Below are 27342 nucleotides of genomic sequence, written 5' to 3'. Positions count from 1 at the left end.
TCACACGGGAATAAAGTGAGCGCAGCATTAATAAAATCGCTGAATACTGGTAGTTCGGTCCAACTTTCGAATCCCGGTGAACGGGCTGGCTGGATGGCTGTTTTCACGATTTTCCGCATGTCCAATGTGTATGCAGTATCTTGTGGATGCGTAAGTGAATAAAGCGGGCGCAGCCCGTGGTAAACTTCAAGAGAAACAATGCACATAAATCTGTTACTGCTAATAATCTACTGTATAGAAATTGTGGATGCATACGTGAATAAAGCGGGCGCTAAACACTGGTAGTTCGGTCCAATTTTCGAATAAAGGCCAACGAAAGCGGGCTTCAGCCCGCTAGGCTGGCGAGCTTGCCCGCTGGTATTATTATTTTAAAATGTCGTGTTCTGACGTTGAGGAAAGCACGTGATTTCATGTGACGTCGTTGTACGTCGAAAATGTTTTGTTAACGTTAGCATTTTAAATAAATAGCTGCTGTTAGCAACTTTTTTGTTTCATATTAACGTAATTAATATGGTATGTTATGATCATGTTAATTCTCTTATTGATGTTCAGAAAAAGGTGTTATGTTACATTAAATTTAAACCATGACATCCTACCTATACGTATTAACCTGAAGTTTCCAAAGTTTTTGTTTCCTGGTTTGCAACAAAAAATTATTTACGAATTGTTTGTTGCTTGGGAAGAATGAACTGATTCCATTCATACTGAAATGTTTTTATGCACTTTCTACTTTCTTTTCAGTGCACATAGAACTCATACATTTTGTTTTCATCACAGCTAGCAACTTTGTACGCATCACATTAAATTATTAGTTCTTTTTATTTTCTGTTTTTCAGTACATGAATTTTTATAAATATTGCTTCGGCCATAGCCCGATCATCTGGCTGGCTTCCTCGCTAGATCCTTATATTTATTGCATTATTACAATATAATACATTAGTTTGCGCTTATAATGCGCTATGTTTTTAAACTGTGGATTCCTGTTTTTATACAACCATTAAACTGCTTATTTTGTATAGTTAGTTTGACTGAACTTTATTACCTGCATAAATAAAACTGCATAAAACAATCCTCTCGTTATTATTTTTTTAAAAAAATGTGTCAAAGAGTTGTGAAAATATTATGATATTTACGCATACTTACATACATAGGCAAAATTCAGAAAAGTCAATATATTTATGCAAAACACACATACATAAAAATCAATATGCACAGAATTTGGATTCAGAATGGGGTGATGTAGAATGAATGAAACGTGCTTTGGCACAATTCCCGCTACACAAAAATTAATTAAATTTTTAGCAAGGAAGTTTGAAGTACTTTAAGAACAAGAAATATTAACAATATTTATGGAGAATATTAGAATTTATTTTGCCTTAGAGTAAAGGAGAGTAATTCTATTCTTGTTTGCTATTAATCTCTACGTGTAACAAATTATTCTAATTATCCTTTTCAACTATGCGTTTTCGTTACATTTAGAAATTAAAACGTTTAAGTACAACTGCCAGGCTGCAGTTATTAGTATAAAATCCGATTTTCGAAAAGAAATGCAAAATAAAATTTCTGAAGCTACTAAGTAAAGCTTTACGAATTTTCAGTCAGAAAATAAGAATAAAAAAATATTATTGCGTGCGTACGGGTTCGTAATCGATTCAATGCGTACAAGTCTACTGATAGGTTAATAAAATTTAATTTATCAACAGAAACACTTCAAAGTTCCTGAATTTTCTTCAGAAATACTCGTGCAGGTGTTCACAGTATCACAAAGTACAAGTTACAAATTAAACTACTAAGAACGTTAAACACAAATCAATGCAAAGCGAGTCTAAAGACAAAGCTCATTGGTATATCTGAGTTCACGCGGAACTGACAACTCGCAACAACAATAACTAAGCAACTGAAAGCAGATGCTCTCTCTTCGGCCTTAAATAGTTTTCAACCGGCCGCCGAGATAATTCTAGTACTTTCTTCTTCTCGAAATTAGTGGAAAGCAATACGAGGATGGAATTACGGTTTCAGCTAACATAGTGGCTAATTACATTTATTCAATTTCAATACATATTAGGTAATACAGGGACCGGACCAAAATGCCGCCAAATTTTGTGAGTTTTGGCTGTTTCTCGCCAAATTACAGAGATACTCAAAGTTAAATGCACTTGCCGCTGTGTTCTTACTTTTCCGGCATAGCTTCTCTTTAGATTTTTCATGTTACGTAAGAAATATAACAATTTGACTTATACTTCTACTAAAAATGTTACCTAAGTACAAAATTTGTAACAGTATTTAAATCATTTACATTTTTCTCTTTTCTTTCCTCTTTCCTTGCAGTTATTCATTTCGTACAAAATTGAACTCGCAGAATATTATAATATATATTTTCCTGGAAATAGAATTTCATTTTTAAATTATTTTTTTTCTTATACCTTCAAGATTAATTTCTCTTATAATAATTAAATTGGAATTAAAAATTAAATTCTCTTGTTACTAAATTTTAATGCACCTCTTTTCCTGTTTCATACCGGTAATAAAGTATTTATATTGTAGAATTTTTATGATAACTAGAAGATAGACTCGTTCTTGTCTTACTAGGTTAATAGCGAATTATCGATACGTCTTAAACAACTCATAAAATCCTCAACAAGGTTAGAATAACATTTTTATTTAATCTTAAATGAACCATAATAGGCACAAGTTGCACTACAGACAAAACTTCCACTACGTCTGAAACATTTGAAATTACGTAAAAAAGTTCAAATGTAAAAACGTAGTCTAAGTCTACACATAAAGTAAACTAATTTAAACTGTCTCAAACACCTTTTATCGGCATAAATTTTAAAACATCGTCTAGCGAAATGCTAAGCTAGAATTTAACTTTCAAGCAGAGCTGGCAAGAATATTAACAAGACGCGGTTGCCAGAAGCTCTAAAGCTAAAGATAGTCTTCACCTTTAAACCTCATCTTCACCTTAAATACGCAGAAACCTAATTTACATTCTTTTGAAGAAGATGGTAATAAGTTAATAGTAAGGACTTAAATCACAATAACAGGTTAACCAACATACAAGACATCTTACAAGATTTAAAAGCCATCTGCTCTTAAGATTATAAATACGTAAGAAAAAAGAATAATGCTTACTGTCTTTATATTCTTTGATGGCAGCGCTTTATGCCAGTTTACCGTAAAATAGAAGCACTGCTTGCTAACTCAATAATCTGTTGAAGAAAGACATTGCTAAAAATAACTTTTATTCAAGTGCATGTAATTCATTAGATAAATCGTTTTTTTTTTTTTTTTTTTTTTTTCTTTAGTTGTAAATAATACTTTTGGCAGTGCTTTCAAGTAAGTTTTTGCCAGTAACAATATTAAATATCTACTGAAAAATATTTTTCTTAACATTGTGCTAACTATGAGTTTAAGGAGGTTTAAAAACACTAACACTATAATCAAATTTAATAGCTTCGCAAAACTATTTTTACGCCGTTTTCATTAATATGTAATCTGGAATTATAGCTCCGAATATGTTTGCATAAATTTGTCGATTTTCGCACTTTCTTAAAAATCATTTTCATAAATTAACAGCAGTCGGAAAATGTATACAAGTGATGCAAAACAGTTTAACTATTCTGTTGGTTTTTACGAAGCTTAGTCTTTAAAAATACAAATGAGTTATAGCAATAATATTTTGAACTGATGAAAGCGGTTTAACTAGAATTAACTTGATATTTTGTTATTTGGTCGAAAGATGAGCTTTAGTGATAACTAAAGGCAAATATAAAGCAAGCATGAAATTTTGATTTCACCGAAAATTGATGTAGTGTCATATACTGAGAATTAAAAAAGCATCAAGAAGCAAGTACAGATAATTCCTGCCGATACACGAAGGTATAGTCCACCTTTAATTGCGTTTTCATTTTTTTGCTCGACTTCGTTTTTCTTCTCACGGCCACGCCGTGTCAATTTCAAAATGTCTCCTATTTAACAATATGTTTTCAGTTTTTTTTTACACACACCGCCAAAACATAAAGAATTAGAACCATGATGCAGAGTGTTGTAACATTGTGAAACATGGTGAGCGGTCATATGCATTAGCTTCAAGAATCTAGAGGTGTGGTTACAGGGTGCTGACTATATGTGGTCGGTACGTTATTCCAAGGGTTGAGCAAAGTTCGCACACAACATTTATTACGATGTTAAACACAATACACAGCACTATATAGATACATACTCAAGAGTGGGGCTACAGGAGTTTAGTCCTTTCGACGCTTGTATATACACTTCTTAATACGTTGAGTTACAAGAATTAACTCATACACTTTTGGCGCGATGATAGCGCCATCTATTAATCTATTAAAAGCAGAACACACTCTGCCTCGATTAACAATTGGTTCATCATAACATTAATATCAAACCTTTTAATTTAGATTTAAACAAGTATATCAAAATGTTCACTAATGAAATCATGTAGAATAACAAGCACATATAAACAAATTTAAATTCAGATAATAGTACTAAATTTAGTACAAGAAATTACAAGTAAAAGATACTTACAATTCTCCAGAGTGCAAGACAAACAGTTAAATTAATATGAAACTGCTGAATTACCGTAAATCTGTAGTTACCCATGTTCTAAATCTGAAACACAATACTGGATTAATAATAGTAAAACAAAAAAAAATGAATACATAATTTTAAAGTCTTAGTCATTTAATGGTAGCAAGGAAAGTTTATGTATAGGACGCTTCATTTCGCCCGATAAAGTTTTTAGTTTCACGACACGAACTTTTCCATCGGCACCCTATTCGTCCAAGGAGGAGGCACATTGTCATCTTTTATTTAGACTAAGTCATTGATGGTTAAATTTGGTTTATCCTCCAACCATGTGGTACATCCTTGAGACTGGGATAGGTAGTCGTTAGACCAGCGTTGCCAGAAGCTCAGGAAATTTTGTTGAGTCAATTTCCATCTTTCAGCAGGAGTTAATCCATTATTAGTAAGATAAGGCCCAGGAATTGCTGTTAAAGTAGTTCCAATTAGGAAATGTTCAGGTACTAAGGAACTAAAGTCTTCAGAATCAGAGGAGATAGAAACTACTAGCCTGGAATTCAAACATGCATCAACTTGAGTAATTAGAGTGTAGAATTATTCGTAAGTTAAAATCTGTGTTCCAACAGTCCTCTTTAAGAGAATCTTCATTTTCTTCATTTACTTAACAACAGCCTCCCAGAGGCCGCCAAAGTGAGGCGCTGCAGGAGGATTGAAGGTCCACTGAACATTTTCATTAGTCAGGTAGTTTTGAAATGCTTCGTCTGAATAAAGTTTAGTCAAGTATCTCTTCAACTCATGTTCAGAGCCAACAAAGTTGCTTCCTCTGTCTGAAAAGATTTTCTTGTGTTTTCCGATGTCTGTCAAATCATTTGAGAGACGCTATAAATGCCCCTGCTAGATCGCTGACTGCTTCTAGATGAATGGTTTTTGTGGTGAAGCATGTCTAAATACAAACGTAGCATTTATGTGTCTTTCCACCTCTTCCCTTTCTATTCTTAATCAGGAATGGACCTGCAAAATCGAGACCTTTGTTCGAGAATGCCCTATCCGGCACTACACGAGAAGCCGGGAGATCGGTCATTATCTGACTGGCAGTAGTTGTTTCTAAAACACTTTATACATTTCCAAATTATTTTCCTTACAATTTCTCGGCCGTTAAGGATTCAATAGTTTTGTCATAGAGCTGACAATGTAGCTTCTCCATGTTAGTTCACTTCGTGAAAGTGTCTGATGATCAATTCAGTAACCTGATGTTTGTTAGGAAGAATGATTGAATACTTTCTGTTTTCCAAAAGATTCGAATTTCTCATTCTACCACCGACTCTGAGAATTTCTTCTGTATCAAGGAAAGGATTTAGCTTCAGGATTTTATTTCTGAGATTCAATTTCTTCCCTGCTTTTAAAAGTTTAATGCCTTCTCTAACGGCACAACGCAACAGATTTAGATTTTAATTGGATTTCACTTGCTTATTGGACACATTCAATAACCTTTATTAAGCAATTAATCTTGGAAATTTTATCTTATATAGCAAACATAACCTTTGCCATAACATTTGGCCCATCACCACAATACATCCTAAATGTTCCTGCAAAAGTTGCAATGGATGGATAGATTTCCAGTGCTCCAGGGATTCTCATTAGTCGGCCAAGTTATTTTATAACCGCTCTATACACTGGATGTTCATTAGCTATGCGTTTTTCGAAATTTTCTTTTTCAAATTGACCAGTGACATTTGATGACCAGCGCAGTTAATTTAAAACGAAATTCATGAAAACTTTCATACATATATATATTAGTTTTGTTCTTAAAATGCATTGCAAATATTGAAATACCATGAAAATAAACTAAGGAATTTTCGTAACCAATTTGGAAAAAACGAACCACTGCATAATGTAGTGTTAATTTTGAAAATATAAATGAAGCTTTTTGTTCAAGTCGTCTAAAGGTATGGCGAGGATCCCTGTCTCAAGGATATAGCACATAGCAAATGCTAAAAATTTTGGAACTTTATTTGAAGTTTCTGCATTAGTACAAAATCAAATTTGAATTTTAATCCCATTTCCTGTTTTTACTCAAATTAAAATCCTTTAAGTAATCAGTCACGTGAAGGTCACGCAAGTGAGTAACTTCTTCGTTTACACTACCTATTTATTTTACGCACAAATGCTGCTGCTATAAAACTGCGGGGGTTTGATGTTTGTTTTTTATAGCCTTTCCAGCAAGCCATTTGATCATGTCATATACTACGCGAACCTAGGAAAACGGATGCGTGCAGATAAAATATACGTGCCATCATCTCAATATGGATTCATTTTTTGCAGTTGGAATGTATTTACTAAACGAATCTGTACATAAATGGGTTTTCTTTCAGTGCTTTGGATCGGTAATATATACAACATACCTTACATGTAAAGTTCTTGCCTGAAAATGTCTCTTATTTCTTATGTAAGAGATGTAGCAGACAAAGAGGGTTGACTCTTGAAAGAAACTGAGTAAGTTTTCTTGATAAATGCTCTGACAAAACTGCAGAACATCATATTTTTCTTCACGCAGTTTCATGGGTACTATTCTAGTTGCAGTCAAATACCGTCTAATAAATTAAACTAGTGTTTCAAGTGTGTTTCAAGAGATGTTTCCAAGCTCAGAGAAATATTGATTTTCTTTTATAAATTATTTTTCAGAAACTTTTGCTTTACCTTTAAGGTTTAATCCTAGCTTACGGTATTTGCTGACTTTTTTTGGTTATAGTATGTTGAACAGTAAACACGCCTTTTTGGTGTTGACGACAATTTTCAAACTCGCGCCAAGGCAGTACCGAATACTAGGAGTTATCGATGTATATATTGATATGGTATTAATGGTATTAATATTTTATTTATTGATATGGTATCAATGGTATTAATAATGTAGGAAATGATTACAGATGTATGTATTGATATGGTATCAATGGTATTAATAATGCATGGAATGATGACATAGATGGATATCTTTCTGTGTGATTGAATAAAGGGGTTGTGTGATTGAATAAGTGAAATAAATTATTTCGAAAACATAAAAATATATTTCATTTTTACTCCATAATAATTCTATGATAGAGAATTTAAATATAATTCATCGTATTTCAAATACCTGTATTCTGTAGAAACCTGCAGAAAAACCTTTGGAAGCAAGGGGGGGCTGGCGTGGACTTGAACTATGGCAAAACATTCGAATGAAAAACGGACAAATGATGTATTAAATCGAGATGTAGCAAATACAGTTATATTCATTAGAATAATCAATTGAATTGGTATCCAACGACTCCAGAGATGTGCTATTTCTTTCCAAGTTTTCTAGTTTTATTTTCCCAATTCGTTTCCGGTTCAGGTGTACTTTTCAGTTCTGAAGAATAAATATTGCTTTTATTTTCATCTTAAGCGCGGGCATACTTAAATGTTATGTTTTACAGCAAATTTTATAGAAAAGGAATATTCTGAGGAAAGATCTTCAAAAACTCGTCTCTTTTTTTTTTTTTTTTTTTTTTTTTTGTAATTATTCATTTCTGATAAATATTTTAACTAGATATATAACTGCAAACTAGATAAGAACCTATTGTGCACGTTTGTGATTTAACGAAGTGCCATTATTTTATTATAAGTTATGCCTTTAATGTACATCAAGTTATCAAGTATAAGTTATGCCTACACATCAAGTATAAAAATTAATTATGGTTTCGCATTCCTTGGCATTTTGATATTAATATTGGATTTAACATGAAATTTTGACTTCAATTTGTTTGGGATAATATTTTGAGTACGTTGCATGGTAAATACTTTCAGTAAAATCTTCCTCTCTCTGATAAAATAATGTTTTTATAAAGAAAACTGTTCTATGATTAGCATATAGTGAAAAAGCAGTATTTACTTCTTGTTGGTAGATCTGTTGTTTCTTTTGTAGATAATTGCCATTATGAAATAAAAAATGGTATTATTTCAAGTTAACGCTTCTTATTATAGAATCGAATAATAATTTCTTAGTTATGAATTCCGTTATCACGCATTACCATTTGAAAACATTAAAATATTAATAATATAGATAAGACGTTACAAAAAAGTTTCATTACTTGAGACAAACTTTTTTGGGCCACTAATCAGTCAAATCAAAAACATTCTAGAAATTTTACCAAAACATGAACTAATTTTTTATCACTTTCTTCATTAGCGATACATAGCGAGAAACAGATAGGTCATAAAAAGGAGGTTATAGCACCAGATGGGCGCCAAAAAACATGACAAAAGTAATAATTTATGTTTAATTGTCGCTTTCTCGTTCACAAACGTTTTACCTGTTTTCACTAGAAGTATAACAATATCCAAGCTAGAGAGCTAGAGCAAAGTCGCCCGAGCTTCAGAAATCCACAGTAAAAATAAAGCAGGGAATAGTTAAAAGTCCAATAGTTTTTCACACAGCGAATAAATACAAAATTTCCAGGGTAGCAATAATAAAAATAACTGTTAGGGAATTTTGGCATTATGGTTTAGCTGAAAGGGATTGTGTTTGCACACATTGAGTACAGAAATGATTTGGTTCACGTTGATTTAGCTGTTGTTTCTGACATCACTATTTTCATATATTATTTCACTGATTCCTGATACAAAAAATTTAACAACAGTAGCTAGTTTCTCTTTATAACTTGATTCCACATTTTTAGAAATTCAGATTTTCAACGTTAGTTACATTTCCTAGTTTCATTTTTCATATCTAATTCAGTTTCACATGGAAGATATATGGTATAATCAGGTAATTATTAATCATAATTTTTCAAAGTTGCCTGCGATATATGTAACCTTCAATCGAATGCATATATAATGTCTGAATACACGTAATAAAATAGTAAGTTTAAAAAATATCAGTCCTTGAAATATTATTTTTAACTTGATAGGTCCCCATTTTGTGCCAAAGAGTACCATGCTTATGATTAATTTTTCTCCAATGCGCTCTTCTTAAATTTTCAGTTGTCGTATGATGTAACTTAATGCTGCTAACTCAAGAACTTGTTGTCATCATATGAGTAAACTATATTCGATGGTATTTATACCACAAAATGTTTAGTAATTAATAAACATAATGTTATATTATATCCTCCTATCGAGAAATATTAGTAGTTTCGCAATTTGTTCTGTTTCCTACCTACAGAATTCTTCCATTCTCCCCTCTTACATCCAGACAACTGTGATGACTTGAGACTGGAATTTTTGTAGCAAGCAGCCGCTTTTCGCCTCTTTGGCGTGACATGTGCGCCTTGCCCTGAACTGCTTTCAATTTATTTAATATATTCAATATTTGAAAGATAAATAAATCAGAAAAAATAAAGTAATAAAATAAAAATAATGATAATAATCATGCATTTACATATACATGACTGAAAATTTCTACTGGATTTTAATTCTATATTTTTGCATGAAATCGGTTCTTTAAGAAAATAATTGTCCGAAAATAAGTTTAAAGGATGCCCCTAAATTTATTTATCAGACCTTAAGAGCAAAACAAGAGATTTATGATTTCTTTGTTTGGTATCATTGACGGATTTAAATTTGTTGACATCCTAAGCTATTTGAGATTTGGGGCCCTTTATGATGGATATGAGATATTTTTCTTTTTAATATAGGATATAGTACAACTTTTAAAGGTGGCCCCAAGAAAGTGGGGTCCTACGCTATAGCTTCTGCAGCTTATACGTAAATCTGGCACTGTTTGGTATTATGTATATTAGTTAATATATATTCTTAACTTCTACGGGTACTCTCTTTATCAGGACCGGATTTAAAAATGTATCTACGTATACACGTATGTATGTCAGTATGTGCGTGTATGTACATATATACATTTAAAAACATGAAAACATCCATCCATACATACTTGCATTTCTGAAACCGGTTCCAATAATGTAATAGTACCCTTTCACGTATCACGTTTTACCAATTTACTGTGGAAAATTTATTCTTGTACATTTTCTCATCATCTGTCTCATTTTCATTTGAATTAAATAAATGCAATATAATTACAATTTCCTTATTCCTTACATCATTTCAGCATAACAGAAGATTTGAATTCAAAACAATTACATGTAAGAGCACTTAAGAAGCTGTGAGTAATAGCATTGCAATAAGAAATTAAATATCAGATTGCTCATGAAGATGTACAATTAGGACTGATTGATCATAAGCAAAAGTAGGCTAAACCTTACTATTTCTCAAATGGGCATCCGCTATTCTCATGCCTTTATCACGTGTTTTTTGAGCTCCAGTCATTGTAATTTGACTAAAGGGTTTAAACCTCATCTTGTAATTTTTTCCGTTTCGTTAACTGATGATAGGGAAAAAATCAGGCAGACATTTCCCTGCAAGTTTATTTAAGCTTTGTTTGTAAATACTGTAATTCTGTGATTGTAAATACTAGCTGAACGCTATCTTTATGTAATAAGCATGCAAGTGACTTTCTAGGCTGTGAATCTGAACCACTATAAGGAAGTTATTATTTTTTATTAAATATAGATGTTCTTCTTTTTTTTCTGCCGGGTACATGCTGAATAAATTGGAAAATAAAACCGAACATATCGGTCATTTAGTCCATTCCAACACTGAGGACGATACTGTTGCAATAGCGTAGAGGACAAAGATACGCAAACGATTAGGTTTTGAGTGGCGGGCCACACTGTTGGGGTGCAGTGTGCGGGAATTGACTTTAGGCCTCTCAACTAACTTAGGTTGTTATTATGAGAAAGATAATTTTGTACACTGTGATAATAAACACAAGAAGGATGGGAAAAGTATAAACTGGAATCAATATACATCATACTTTTGTTCTTCATAAACAATAATTTTTATCTTTATTTGCGCTAATTTTTACAAGGGAATTGTTAATTTATTATGATATAGGTTATTGATGCAAATCGAATATATTGCGCTTAATTAATTCAATACTTCTATTTTCTTCTATTTAAAACTACTCCCATATCTGGTTAAGTGAATTTCGAATGAATGATTTTGCCTAAATTTACGTATTAGTGATTTAAAGTGGAGAATATAAATATTCCCGGGCATAAAGTTTTTGCTTTGCTGTGACTGCTTATAAATGCTCTCACCGAAGTTAAAAGATGTTTTTATATGAAACGCCTCCACCATATTTACTCAGATAGCTTTTATTGTATTTTAGATAAAAACAAAAACTGAATTTTGAAGATGTGGCATTTTAAGATAAGCTTCAATATCCACCACAACGTTTCATTTATTCTATCCCAGGTAACTGCAAGATATTGATTTTTGCACATCTGGAGTGTATTTTTTCTACGTTTTTAGACTTTTATGGCCTTATTTCATGATGTTCATGGATTTCAAATTACTTCCTTTTACAAATTTCTTCAAGATTAGAAAGATGAGACTGTGTGATAAAACTTTCAGCATAGTAATGAAGGTTTTATTAAATCAAAATTTAAGATTTTATATTGTATGTGTAGAACATATGCCGAATTAGTAAAATATGCATATTTTGTTAAGTATACAATTTGAAGTATATCTGCTACCGATATTTCCCTGCATTCAGCTGCAACGTAAATTGAAATTTTTATATTATGTAATATGAAGCTATTAACCTTTTAACCGAGCAGCATTTTGTACTTTCCTCCTAAAAGTAAGTGAAAAGTATTTAGATCTGCAGTATGATGCGGGTTACAAAGTTACTTACATGAATGGATTCATTCTTGTAAATCTCCACGAATATGTCATTGTAATGGTGGTTAAAGACTGAGTCTTCTAACTGTCAATACAATTTATTGACCTCGGAGGTCTCGCCTACTTCAGGTCTATCCAAAGTGTTTCTTCCCGCTGACGTGCATGCAGATTTAAAGACTGGATCTTCTTACTCTCGATATTTGTTCGTGATTGCGAAGTCTCACTTATTTCAAGTATATATAAAAGTCATTTTGCTCCTCATGTCTATAAAGAATTCACAGCACGTCATAAAGTCGCCGAAATCCAAATGCCTTGCCAACATCGACATAATTTCGTCTATTATTAATGAATTCAATAATTTTACTCTTCTTTCTAACAAATAATCAATTCTTTCGTCTAAAATATACTTCACATTAAGGTTACAAAATTAAAATCCTCGGCTACACAAATTAGAAAGCTCGATTGCTATGATAGATATTTTCCTGTATAATATGCTCTGGTTGTGGTTTCTCACCCTCTGTGAACTCCCAAGCCCATGCACAAATTTCCAGCTCCTTATAACTCTGAACCTATAGCCATACACACCCATTACTTGTCAAGAGTTCAAAAAAGAGCGAAATTTTTTGTGAGGCTCCTTTCAAGAAAAAAATTAAAGTATTCTCTTCAAACAAAATTATAAATGAAGTGTTTATTTTCTTTAAAAAATGCCCTTTTTTTAAAGGAAATTAATGAATTTGCGTCCTTACACGCCATTCGTTTCAAACGAGAAACATAATTTATTCTCGAGGGAAAGAAATCCATAGGACGTTGGCCCATTGACCGAGGTCCACTTTACATAGAGAGACATATGTTGTTGTTGACTAATGCTCACTTGTCTGACCCAAGGCCACGAAATACCTCGTGACAAGAAGCGCAAGATACCTCTGCCGTTGGCAACAGCCTTTAGCACCTTACAGGTGACAGTGCGATTTAGCTCAGCTCCCCCCCCCCGGGGAGAACACCCCGGGAGGGCGGGTCCGAGAATCTCCCATCACTCCTTCTCAACCACCAACCTCTCGAGAAGACTTTTTGCTAGCCGCATATTTTGAGTGCCCAAATGCCGAACGGACTCTATACAATTACAAACATCCATGCCTTCTCCGGGATTCGAACCCGGGAACGGCAGTCAGCGACGCTAACCACTATACCGGTTGGACGACAGAGAGATAGATACATAGTACATATATATATATATATATATATATTTATATGTAAAATATAAAATATCTATCTTTCAAATAATAAATTAATAATAGCCCTTTTACTCCCGTTTTCATTCTAAAAGTAAAAGAGCAATAGTTTTTTTAATTGAACTCACTGCAGTTCTGATGCGCACTTATCGATGAAACCGTAACTCAACATCTGGACATGTGATCTGAGTGGAATTTGGTATAAAATGGTAACTGAGTTGCAACTCCCTCTCCTTTGCTCAGATTCTGCTTTTCAATCCGCTCCGTCGCATTGCCGCTAGCCACGCATAGTTTACTCCCCCCCCCATTTTTTTTTTATTGTTTAAGAAATGTAAGCTGTACAAAATTGGGGCCGCATAGCGCACCCACAGTGATGATGTGCATTATCAAGGAATAAATTATGTGTGGAATTTACCGCCAAGTCACCTTTCTAGTGTCATCTTTTTTACTATGCAAAGAAGTCTCTTCAAGCTATAATTCAGAAAGCCGTCGTCAATCCGCTACAACTCTGTTTCACCAAGTCATACTATTAAAGTAATGGCACAGTCTCATTGCATATGTACAGAATTTACTGATATTTAGATAAATAAATCGTACATAGGCTCCTAGACAGCTATATATGTAACTGACAGATAGACAGTCTAAAAATAGGAATACTTGCGTGTATATTAATGCAATATGAATACATAAAGGAAAAGAAAAATATAAAAACAAAGAATAGATGATAAAAAAAGAAAATTGAACATTATGTTAAATGAACATTGGTAAATTTGCAGGCAAAATTATCCTAAAAGTAACAGCTATTAGTATGAAATAAGATTTAGTATCTATCTAATGTTCATTAAAAAAACTCTCATTAATGAAAATGTTAACACCGTATGTTTGACCTATAAATATACGTTCAGAAATATCTTAATTATGAACACATATCAAAGTGATAAATAATAATATAGTTGTTTAGCTGGAAAAAAATTAATTACTTAATAACTTTAATATTTGTTTTGTAATAGCAATGTCAAGGAAGGAATTTCTGAGGGAATATACGTAGTAAGGAGAGAAAGTACAGATAGGCGTTAATATTTTCCTTTTCAGCCCACATTTTTCTTCCCTGTGATTAACGGAGCGAAAAGAACCGAAGTCCAAAACTTCCGCCAAAATCATCCTTTTAAATGGCCAAGAAAGCTTTAGGGATTAGAGCTGGGGATGTCATTTAGCCCATCAAAACTGCTCTGCCAGCAGTTCTTTCGAGTGCAGATGCCTTTAGTCGGTCATGATCGGATTTCAGATGCCATACAAACTCCTCGGTTGAGTAAGTGCCGAAATGAAGTCGATTTCGGGATGTTGAATTCGAAGAGCATTAGCGTAAACAGTAATGCGCAGGTAAATTGAATTAACTAACCTGTGGTTTGGAAAATACTAGTGTTTCAGATTTAATATGAAACTTTCTGAAAGACCGTAGTTATCCTCGCGTCATTCATTATCTCCATTTCCGACTGGAAAAGGGTTATTAGCGTTACCTACTTCAAAACGAAGCTATAATAAGTTCTTTAGGACTTTTTAGTCGTATGAAATATATCAAAATAATCTACGAATTTACTAAACATCTGTTAACATGAATCATGTGGGTTCAGTTAGAAAGAGCTATAAATATGTACAGAAAAGTAAAAGTTAAAACATAAGTAAGGCAATAAATTACAAATCCATAAACAAAACTAATTGGAAGCAAACATGACATCATTCACTTCATGCGCTTTCATTCTAATGGTGCGACGCATCGCTAATGTAGTTTTAAAAGGATGAAAATTATTTCCTTCGTGATTAATTATTGTTTCAATTAAATGTGAAATAATTGATGCAATTTGTTTTCTTAGATTTACAGCGAAGTGATTATGTTTTCTTTCTGCCGTATTTTTTCAACAAAATAAGTAATATAAAGATTAAAATTTTGAAATAAGATGAAACGAAATAAGTCATTATCCCTTTTTGCTCAGTTTTGTTTCTCTGAGCGTCGTTAAATGCATACTTATAAAACTGAAGCTTTCATATACTGTGTATATTCATTTATTCCCCTTGTTTTTATCAATTTTCCTCCTTGAAGATGGAGAGGAGAAAGATATGTGATGCATTAATAACATTTCTGAGAGTGTTTTAACTGCGATACATATCACATAAAAAAGAACAGATGAAAAGCGGTACAATTTAAGCTATATTATATTTTTCAAGGAATTAAATTAATGAATTTCAGTATAATTCATTATACTTACAAAAATGTGCATTCACATATTGTGTTCATACCACATATCGGAAGTTTCTAAATCCTGTGCTGAAAAGCTAGAATAAGAATATGAGAATACAAACATACCCATCCAACATAACATCGACCTACAGCTCATGCATATATGTAAGTATGGTATATTGAAATTTCTCAACTCATATACACAGATATGTATATTTATGAGAAATTTCAAACTCAGATGATTAAATTTGCGCAGTATGTTACGAACTGGTGAAGTTTCCCGACTTACAATAAGCTTTGTTCATCTGTATTTTTGAAATGAAATTCACTTACTTGACTTAACCATGTAATATTTGAAATAATTCGAAACGAAAAATTGAAGGTAATGCGTATTAGTTCATTATATATATTAAGAAAACTATTCAGCATTTTTTGATGTCTTAATTGAATAAAACCGAATTAATAAAATATTGCTGTTTCAGCTTTCATTTATACTGCTGTCAATTGTAAACGTATAAAATTCCTATCGTGAATAAACTCCATATATAATATAAAATCGTTTTGTCAATTTGTAGATTATATTATCATTATTTTTTACTAGCCAGTTATAATGTTGTATTACAGTTATAATTATATGTAATTAAACTGTCGGCTATAATGTATGTGTGTGTAAAATCATTTTTTTGTTTTATTTGTTCTATAACATCTTCACAATTACGTTAGTAATACTACTCTCTAAACACCAGACGCTCTTTAAACTAAAAGAGAGAGCCTACCGTCAGATTTTATAAGTAAAAAATCTGATGAGGACACCACGTGACTTCCTTAAACGGTCCATTTAATTATACGCAATTTTGACTGCATTTCATTTAAACTTATTTCTTCGAGTTTCATTACAGATATATTTCACATTCAATCAATTCAATTATCCTTTCGCGGCAATTCAAAAATACTTTGAACTTTATTAGAAATTTTAAAATACAGGAAAACATAAAGCATCAAATGCATTTTAAAAACATTTTTTGCAACTAAAAGTAGAGCTTCTACACAAAAACAGACAATTCGGCCAGCGGGCAGGTAAGCGGATTTTGCAGTGCACAAAACTGAAAGTTTACTTTTGGTACCACTCGGCAAAATAACACTGAAGTTGGTACAGAAACTGACTTAATTCACTATTCTACTGAGAGTTTCAAATGTAAACAAACAGCGGCTTCGTTAGGCTTAGTAGTACTTAAACAACTTTTAAATTGCTGATAATTCAATTTACAAACATATAAGAATTTTAAAAAAAACTGAGCTCTCCGAATTTTTGAGGTATGGGAGATACGTAAGTACAGACATCACGAAAAAATCTCTTCTGAATCCAATTTAAATCCATTTTACAATCCGTTTTGGGGAAACAATATCCTTTATTCTGTCCGTACAAATATATATCACGCAAAAATATCGCTCAGATGGATTCGAGAGCGGTCAAAATGGATGTTTTTTTAAATATGCTACCCGAAATTTTTCGCGATTACTATACTTTCTTTACTTCATATAATGAAGTAAAAAAAACGTCATGTTCATTGTATTGGAATTGGATTGCCGAAGCTCATTATAACTATAATTATCAGATGATATATCGCGGTACGATAATAATGTTCTGATACTCTTGGAGTTTCTCGCAAGTTCTTAATGAAGATATTATTACCCATCTCTAAACGTTTAACAGAAAAACTGACATTTTTTTTTTCATCTGGGAGGGAAGGCATCGGTATGGAAGTAAACTCAGAAAAGATTACCTGAAAAGACTTTATTTAGTCCCTTTTATCATGACAGTCGCTTAGTCTTCAATACAGAATATTTGTCGTTCCAACATTTCCTTTTGAATTCAATTTCATTTTGCCCCGTAGACTAAAGAAATAAATTCAAAAGATATCCTGAATTTTTGTGTAGCATTTTTAGATTATTAGGGCAGTTAAAAAATATTGACCTAAGCACACAAATGGGGCAAATAAACAATGGGCACTTTAATTTATAATTATCTAACTGCATGTCCATGAAAATTTAATAACCGAAATCATTGTATTCATTTTTGCTGTTTTCTGTACTAGTATGATTTCGTAAATCTATGTACGTGCCTTAAAAACGAATAATTCAATATTCTTTTTCCAGTTCCACCGGGTGCTCCCATCATAAAAGACTATAATGGAAAAGTATTAAGTGCTGTTATTGGACCTTATAATGAAGGCGATAGTTTGCACCTAATTTGTCAGGCAGAAGGGGGTAAGTAATCATTTATATATATGTATAATAATCCAACTGTAATAAATATATTGTATACTGCTTATGGCCACTTTAATTTATAATTATCTAACTTTTAAGTTATGCTGGATAAATACATACATACATACGTACAGATATCATCAAAAATCTCTTTGAAGTCGATTTAAAATCCATTCTACAATTCATTTTGGAAAAAGAATCCTTAGTTGAGTCCGTATACAGTTCGAGTACCTCGTTGTGTGTGGTGTATATGATTACTGTTATTGTTTCCAAAAAAATTATTTATCAAATAAATAAGCATATTTAGTAAAAGCCCTCTCTAAAACGAGCACCTGTGTTTCCAGGTTACTCTGATGGTGTTAAAGAGATCATATTTTCATTCTATTAATTTTATTGTTTACAAGAAGTCTATTAACGTCAGATAGAAAATTAGCATAGACCCATATAAACCAACAGAAGATTTATTTTTTTATTGATACCAGTAAGAAAACCAGTAAAAGTCAATATAAACCAATACAAACCAGTAGAATGTTTTGACTTGATATTGTTTGTATGGGTGTCAATTTATACCAGTAAGAAAAACCCACAGAGATCAATAGGAACCAGTAAAAGTCAAATTGTATAGGTACCAGTAGAACGCTTTCCTGGTTTCTATGGGACATTTTGAAACCAGTAAGAAAAACCCACAGAGACCAGTAAAAGTCAATAGAAACCCATAAAAGTTTTGGGTACCCATAAAAAGTTTTACTGGTTTCTATGGGGCAGTTTTAGCAGGGTATGTAGAGACGTCACGCAAAGAAATCATTCAGTTTGATTCCAGAGCTGTCGTTGAAATAAGATACCCGAAATTTCTCACTATTACGATACTTCCTTTATTTTGTACAAGAAAGTAAAAACCCAGATAAGCGTAGATTAAATTGAGTTACTTAAGCCACCCAGATGGTATAGTGGTTAGGGAAGCCGGCTACTATACCAAAAGGCCCGGATTTTAATCCCGGAGAATGCATGGTTGTAACTGTCCGTCCTTTTTAAAGGAGGCAAACGGGGCCCACCTAGTAGGCGCGTCCGTAATAAAGTGATCAACACTTCTGGCCTTAGTAGTAGCCAAACCGAAGTCAGCTGAGGGTCCGTTATTGACAAAAAATATTGAGTTACGTAAATTAAAACTATATCTCCCAAAATGTTCGTGGATGATATTCGATAAATTCTGCGAGAAGTGAGATTATCAATTTGCGAAAATCTGGATGCAAGATTTAAAGAAAAAATAAAGGTTAGAAAAGTACATGATTTTCAATGGCATGATAATATGTTTTATTGTCAAAATATATTTAACTATTTTTCAAACGATATTATTATTGCTAATGCAGTTTTAAACAATTTTATAATTTTTCAGCATAAATTCCTTTGAACAATGAATCAGAATGAATTAAACTATGTAAAAGTTTTAGTCTTAAATATTAGAATACCGTCTTTTTTTAACAAAATTAAAGCGAGATTCACCTGCTATAATGTTTCCTCTAGGATATACAATAAAGTCATTAAAGCTTTGCTTATTTTAAATATGCGCAATATTAAAAATATCTTTTTAATTTACTTACGCAAATTCGTAAAGTGAAAAAAAAAATTGAAAACAACGGCATACAAATTTTAAATATATTATTCATTCATTTTTTAAAAAAACGTTTTTATTTACTTTAGTAAACTATATTTTTCCTAAGGGCTTAAAATATATGAACTTTAGTTAATAAATGTGAAAGTAAAATTAATTAGCAAGTTAATGCTGTATAGATAAAAATTAATTCAGTCAGTATGAGAAAAAATCCGATTTCTGAAATTTAACGTTTACTGTCTAAGACAAAGTTTGCAGATAATAGCCTATCAAGCTTAAAAAAAATAATTTTTACTATAACATAACTAGTAAACCTATTTTCCATCACACGACTTCATATTTCAACAAAGCTCTCAATCATTGGTAAATAATACTCTACCTTATTTGAAATTTGGCTTTCAGTAGTTTTGAAACAGTTAATCGTTCCTTTGCCAATTCTTTTCATAAAGCTTAATATGTTTCACAAATGATTTGTAATATGTTTTCAATGGAATCAAACCACAGAATATTAATTGTTGATATTTTTAGCGAGTACATAAATGTGCATATATATGTAAGCTGTAAAATACGAAAGACTATTACTAACTTTAATTTGGCCCCGTCTCCTCCATGGAATTTAAACTGCGTCATATCTGAAAGCTCATCGGCATTATATCATCTATAATTTTGCAATGCGGTAAGCTCTTCTCCAGTCGCAGTCCAAACTTTAAACAAAGGATCCAATTTTATAAATACCCCAGTAGCTGAATTATTCACCTGCTTTTTCTACTCTCTGTAGGTCTGAGTGTCTCCTTGCTTCTTTGCACTCTCTATTGTCTTGAAAGTTGATGATTTGTATATAGAAATATAGGGTGCTTTTGCACTCATAGTGATGTGTAAAAGAGAATACGTGTCCTGAAACTTATTCATCAAGTATTAGAATTATGTCGTGAGTGTACAACTATTTTTGGTGTCCACATTCAACCCATTGGTTACGCATCGTATATGTATGCTGGTAACATCTATAACCATATCGGTCAGACTAAATATAATTAGTGTCTCCTCTCCTACGCACACTAAAATGTTGCTATCTTCAAATCATCATTATCTACAAAATTATCTCATACACGTCTTACCCATTTTATATTACATACACAAATATTCCTCAGTATGAAACTGCTCTTGTCCGTATACGGATCGATGGCAAAAATGAGTCCCTTTGCTTTTGGAGACTTTTTGAAGCAGTTGTTGAAATACCTGCTTTAAAAAATATTTCAAAACTTTCTTAACTGTTTGTAAATTTTGTAAATGTTGCCAGAAAAAGAATATTTCGTTTGGTTTATTTGATTATGACAACGTACTCGAGGTCTATCAGCCTAAGACCTTCATAAAAGACTTACTAAGAAACATTCGCTGTCATCTAATTCTAAGTTACATATGTGTAAAGCTACGAAAACGCCGTACAGCCAGAAATCGAACGTAGGTTGAATTACCAGGTTCGTCTGGAATCGAACCTAGATCGACCAATCTATATTGAGAGACTTTATCTATCTTTCTGTCGCCGGTGGGCACTCGGAAAAAATTACTATATCAGAACTTATGTAAAAATGTACTCTTTATTTTATATAAAATACCTATTTCATGTACCTGTAAATATAATTTCATTCTAATTATGTTTTCAAAATTTAGTCGTGATATCGGCAAAATATTTACGAATATCACATTTTATTGAGACCTTGCTCGTGAGAAATTTCATACCAACTTTCGTGGAAAAAAAACTCATAGTACGTATTTCTGGGACAATGCTGTTATGGTTTTCTGAGCTTCTATTTTCCCTTACATATGCTGGAAGACACTAAAAGTATACAAAATGCATCCCACATTTTGCTACCCTATTTTCTTTGACGCAAATACCATTCCTCGTGTGATTTTAGTTTCCGTAGTACAGATAAAAATATCTTCCATATAGAGACTTAGCCGCATTTGTATCTGCCGCCCAAATATCTTAACTATTGATCGTGATCAGTTTGCAGATATGGGATTTCGGTTTTAGTATGTCACCAAATCTAAGATACTTACGATACTAGAATACTAATGTCTGCACTGAAACAGTCATGGAATTTCAGAAATGCTCTTTAAGTGACACATGTATATAAGAATTATTATAGAGTTGATAGTATAACATTTCTTGTGTTTATATCAGTTAAGTTTTAAAATTTGTAAAAGCAAAGTTTCCAGTTCCTTCACAAATCTTTGTCTAAGTTTCGTATAAAATCAACTATGGCTTTAAATGCATTTTGGAATAACAAGTTGTATCCGTTTAATTAAAACATACACATGCAAAATTGTTCTTTTGGTCCATCATATAACATAAACCCGAAAAGCCAGAGCAAGTAGTTTTAGCCCAAAGGACAATTTTCCAAGAAGGGTTATTAATTTTGTTTTGCAATTTTGCATTGGTTCATTATAAACGCCGTTTCACATTTCAAACTGCTGCCACCGAATGTTAGAGCCGTGCATTATATTTAAAGAAATTAATTAAATAATGGAGAATCTGCATGAATGTCTCAATGTTTTTCTCCCTAGGCAAAAACAACGACACCCATTTGGAAGTCCAAATTTGAAATCAGGAATTTGTTTTATTATCTATTTCATATTTTGTGACGTTAATGAATTTTTGATTAACAAACTCGACGATTTCGAAGCGAGCAATGGCAACACTGTACGAAAAAAAAAACATTTTTATCTCGAGCGCACAAGACTGTGTATCGGAAATTCTAAAGGTATGCTCCTTTAAATATTCTGTGATACTGCTATTGAATTGAATTTTATGGTTTAAGTGGGAAGAACTTGATATATAATAAATAAAGGTAACATATCAAAACGTTAAAAAATGCCCATTGGGGGTAATACAAAATCTGAAAGAGTTCAGATTTTTTTTTTCAAATTTTATATTAAGGTATTTTAATGTTTTTACCTGCTTACGAAAGCTTTTCGGTTTAGTAGAAATTGTAACTTTTAATTAATGCTAAGATTTACTTATACGGCTTTCTTTCAATCTAATATGAGAATTGCTGCAATCCAAATGAAACAGCTTTATACTGATAGTTACCTCGTGAAATGATAGCTGTGTTGTGTAAGGTTGTTTAGTGAAAATGCCAAATATTTACATAATATAACAACACGTTTCTTCCATAGTACATTTTAGAAATTTTCTTTATGTATTTTTTAAGTAAACGGCAACAAATTTGAAAGGCAAAAGTATGTAACAAATTATTTCATAACAGTCGAATACTGCCTATGCATAATAAAATCATACATTGCATTTCTTCACCTCTTTTAAAAAATAATGCTTACCTCCAAAAACAGTCCCGTAATTAACAAAATACTTATGAGGAAAGGCGCATTTCGGAGATTATGGCTTTAACTACTACTCCTGGGGCTTTTAGCCTATCTCTTTTCCTCGAAATTTTCCTATTTAAAATTTTGGGCCCATTTGAGGATGCGTGCATGTATATTTCTTTTAAGATTTCGGAGGACATGTTGTTAAGAACATACACATAGCTTAAATGGCTAGAATATTTTAATACTTATGGAGAATTGCATAATATGTTTACAACAAAAATATATAATATGCTTAATAAAAATGTGTTATTCTACAACCATGATATCTGCAATTCAATATAAAAACAACGTTGTGTTCGGAACAATGCTAAATCGATCAGCATTATAACAGAGGCGTTTCGTTTCCTTTAATTAGTTACAATATTCCAAAAATATTGCTTCATTCATTAATGAGCAGCACTAAAATCCCTATTCCTTTCGCCATGTTTATATGAAATATAATTAATAATTTAAATAAATAAATGCTATTAGATTAAGTTATTATTCTTTAAGTTAATAGACTGGAATTTGAAATCATAAGAAAACGGCAGCATCGAAAAATGAAAAATTAGAAAATAACTTAAAATAGAGACTTTTTTAGTCAGAGCACAAACAGCTTACAAAAGCTCTGAGATAAACATTGTCTACATGGTAGCTTTAATAAAATTTGATAAAAATCTTTGATCACTCGGTCTGAGTACGGTTAATACGCACCAAACATATTACCTATTCGCGCATCGCTGTGTGTCCCACCAGCGACCAAGCGGTTTTCACTGAACACTGGTAGTTCTATCCGAGATTTCCTGTGTGTAACGTGTATACGAGCCTGTTTCTCTTAGAAAGTATTCCACGAAAAAATTCCTCTCTTATCCCTCGAGGCTTTGTCATAATCACACAAACCAAACCAAAACCAGATTGCTGTCTAATTAAACAGAAGTCTGTGTGTGATTACGGCAAAGCCTCGAGGGCTATCTGCCTAATGTGTGGGATGCCTTCGTGGAGGACTTTCTAAGGGGAACTGGCTCGTATACACGTTACACATGGGGAAATCTACGAAACCACCCATGCAGCCAGCCCGTTCGCGAGATTCGAACCTCGGACCGAACTACCTGTGTTCAGCGACTTTACCGCTAGGCCGCTGGTGAGCCAATTAAACAGAAGAACCGGCTGTGCAATGATTACTTAAAGTTAAACACTGCCATGTTAATTTGCGGAAATTTACTGGAAATCATATAATAATGTTCGCAATGAAAGCCTTCATTTTTAGTCACAGAAGAAGACTTACAATTTTTACACTTGTTGAGAAAAACAGATTAAACAGAGCTTTTTTCATGGAAATAACGTTAGGTTCAAAATTAGTTTATATGAAGAAGGAAAATCTTTCCTAGAAATTTGCCCCAAAATGAAGTGATTCAGTTAATTTTTGCACACAAAAGCATCATTTTGCAGGAAGCGTTGCTTAATCTACTTAGAATCACAGCTAAATTACTCTTCTGGTAGAAATTCTAAATATTATTATAAAGCTTCGCTCTAGCTTTATTAGTTTCATCTGTGCATTGTTGTGCAAGAAAATTTTGCTATGTATTAATTCAATGTTAAGCACCTGAAGGAAATTTCTTCCGTGTTGAAATAAAGCTATTTGCTCTCTTATAATTTTAATGAACGCCTTTTTTTACTACTTTCTCATTTTTAATGCCAAAATTTATAAAAATTAAAAGACAGCCGGATGTTTGAACACACAAACGAAATGCAGCAAATTTTTGATATTTTTGGTCTATGCTAATCTTAACTCACTATACTAGAGTTCCTGTTTTTGTCAAATAGTCCAGCAGTATTTGATAAAAGAGTTATTCTTTATATTTAATTTCACTCAGATTCACTGGTATGGTGAGTGGGACATTTTACACAAAATATTTACATGTATCATGACAAGCAGTTTTATTTGGATAAATCAAGACTGCTATATATATTCCAATGAAATTTTAAATTATTTTCTGAATTTCTGACAAAAATAATCACACATCTCATATCCAGTGCTTTAATTAAAGATTTCACCTCAAATATATCAGTATATTCTGCTCCGTTTCTTTAGCGTTTAGCACGCAAACATTAGAACAAAATTACATAAAACAGGTGTTTTTGTTTTGTTTTGTTTACTTGATTATGGCAAGAACTCGAAGGCTATCCGCCTAAGGCGATGGATGCCTTTGTGGAAATCTCTCTAACGAAACTCTGGCTCGTATACCCGTTACACATGGGGAATACCATGAAAACGGGGATTCCAACCTTGGACCGAATTACCTGTATTCAGCGATTTTACTGCTTGGCTGCAGGAGGCGCTTACATAGAACAGGATATCTATGGTAAGTACTGCAATTCAGTTATCACTGAAAATTTAGGTATAAACAGTCAGCTCTGAAGCATAATTTCAAGCAAATTTTTCAAAAAGCTAGTTATGATTTCTGCAATGCAGCAAGCTTTAATCTGGTTGACAGTGAGGCCTTCCTTTGTTCGATACCTTTCAAAGTGTACTATACAGAATGCCCTGAGATTCGGGAATAAACGCTGAAGTCTAAAACCCTTAATTTCAAACTAATTCTTTCTGAAGTTTGATGTGATTTCAGTAACACAGAAGCAAAGTGCCTTTTACGTTTGGAGACTTCCTCTGCTCGACTCACAGTCAAAGGCGAAGTAACTTTACCCAAATAAAACTATTATCCTTCGCGCTTCGCCCCGATCGGTATAATGGTTAGCGCTTTGAATGTCATATCATTGGGCTGGAATCCGAAATCAGGAAGAATGTTTACATGCTTGTAAGTGCATTTTATCTGTTAAGCAACGGAAACTTAAAATATTGTCTAGCCGAAAGTCCTCTCAAAAGGTTTGTGTTAGAGAAAGAGGAGTAAGATATTCTTAAATCCTTTCAGTGGAGTTATTATTCAACAAAATTGGACCAGAACTTCATTTTTCTCTCTTCTGTACAGTGGATCGCCATATATAATGCACCATGAGCAACATGAGACGGCTGTATGACCGATGAGTATTGCCTATTCCCGAAGAATGCATTACGTTGCAAGTGTCCGGCCACTTAAAAGAACAACAAAAAGGACTGTTGCTCGTTCCTTCGTCTTAGAAGGGAAATATGTGCAAATCGCAGCCAATGAAAACTCAGTCTGATTCAAGTTCAAAAAGAATTCTCAAGTCCACATTATGAATAACGTAAAAATTATCAGAAAATGTCGACAGTCTTCGGTAGAGTATCAAAACATGCCAGTTCACAGACAGTGCTTTAAGTATTAATTAACAAATTATAAATGTCTGTAACACTATTGTAGCTATTTAAGTAATAAGTACCTGGAAGACACATGCGCTCTTATTATTTAAAGCTCTTGCTCCAGTAGAGCTGTTACTTCAGTAGCCCTGTTATTGTTTAAGCTGTTACATCCGTACACTTAGCAAAAGATGCAGCTTTTTCTTCTGGTCACCCACACTATTAGCTTATGATCGTGTGTCAAAAATGATCGTGTGTCTCATAAAAGCTACATTTAGCCGTTGCACTAAATGTAGCTTTTATGAGATTTGAATAACAGCATTACGATTGAAGTATCATTAACACTGAAAATACCAAATATAAATAGCAACATTTATAGCCAGACATTTCGACTTATTCTGCTGTAAATTTATTTCGTTAAAGAATATAAATTATTTATAGAAATTATAAGATATTAAGCCGCCCAACCGGAATAGCGGTTAGGCTACGCTGACAGCCGTACTGAAGGGCCTGGTTTCAAATCCCTAAGAAGGCATGGACGTCTGCATGTATAGTGTCTGGGCAGCATGGTGGCATACTAAATATGCGGCGAGCCAAACGTCCTCTCGAGAGGTTGATGGCAAACGAAGAGGGGTGGGAGATCCTCGGACCCATCCCCCAGTGTGCTATCCATCAAAATAGGGTCGGCGGAACTGATCAAAATTCCATTGTCATCTGCATGGTGCTCAAGGCTCGTGCCAAGAAACAGGCACAATTCTGGCCACGGTGAATTTCGTTGGCTCCTCTGATGTTAATGTCAGAAAAGTGTGATGAGTCTCAAACACACACAAAAGATATTAAATTTGGTACTTTGTAATCATATAATACATAACTGTACTTTCGCATTTTGAATATATCACAGTCCCTTGATGAAACAGTTTAATAACTGTTCCACTTGAACAGTCAAAACTATTTATGTAGAAAAGTATTTTTGGCTTATTTATGTGAGATTATATTAGGGAGATTTTCCGATGTACCTCATAAAATACACCTCGATCATTTCCACTAATGAAGCATCGGAAATTAAATTTTAATCTAATTCATTTTCCACGGGATGTTTATATTCATTTAT

At 32.8% G+C, this 27342-nt stretch overlaps 1 protein-coding gene across 1 annotated transcript in view; it reads left to right on the top strand.

Moving 5' to 3' along the window:
• Nucleotides 1-27342, top strand: part of LOC118181355 (kin of IRRE-like protein 3) — an 832813-nt gene that overhangs the window by 496072 nt on the left and 309399 nt on the right. Inside the window, exon 3 of the mRNA XM_085813987.1 lies at nt 17878-17988. Coding sequence (XP_085670113.1) covers nt 17878-17988 — 111 coding nt within the window. The remainder of the gene's footprint in view (nt 1-17877; nt 17989-27342) is intronic.

This window comes from Stegodyphus dumicola, chromosome 3, assembly GCF_044657685.1.
Source record: "Stegodyphus dumicola isolate Sdum_Otavi_A_Nest chromosome 3, ASM4465768v1".
Lineage (NCBI taxonomy): Eukaryota > Metazoa > Arthropoda > Arachnida > Araneae > Eresidae > Stegodyphus > Stegodyphus dumicola.
The sequence above is the reverse complement of the archived record's forward strand: the minus strand, read 5'-3'. Positions and strand labels throughout refer to the sequence as shown.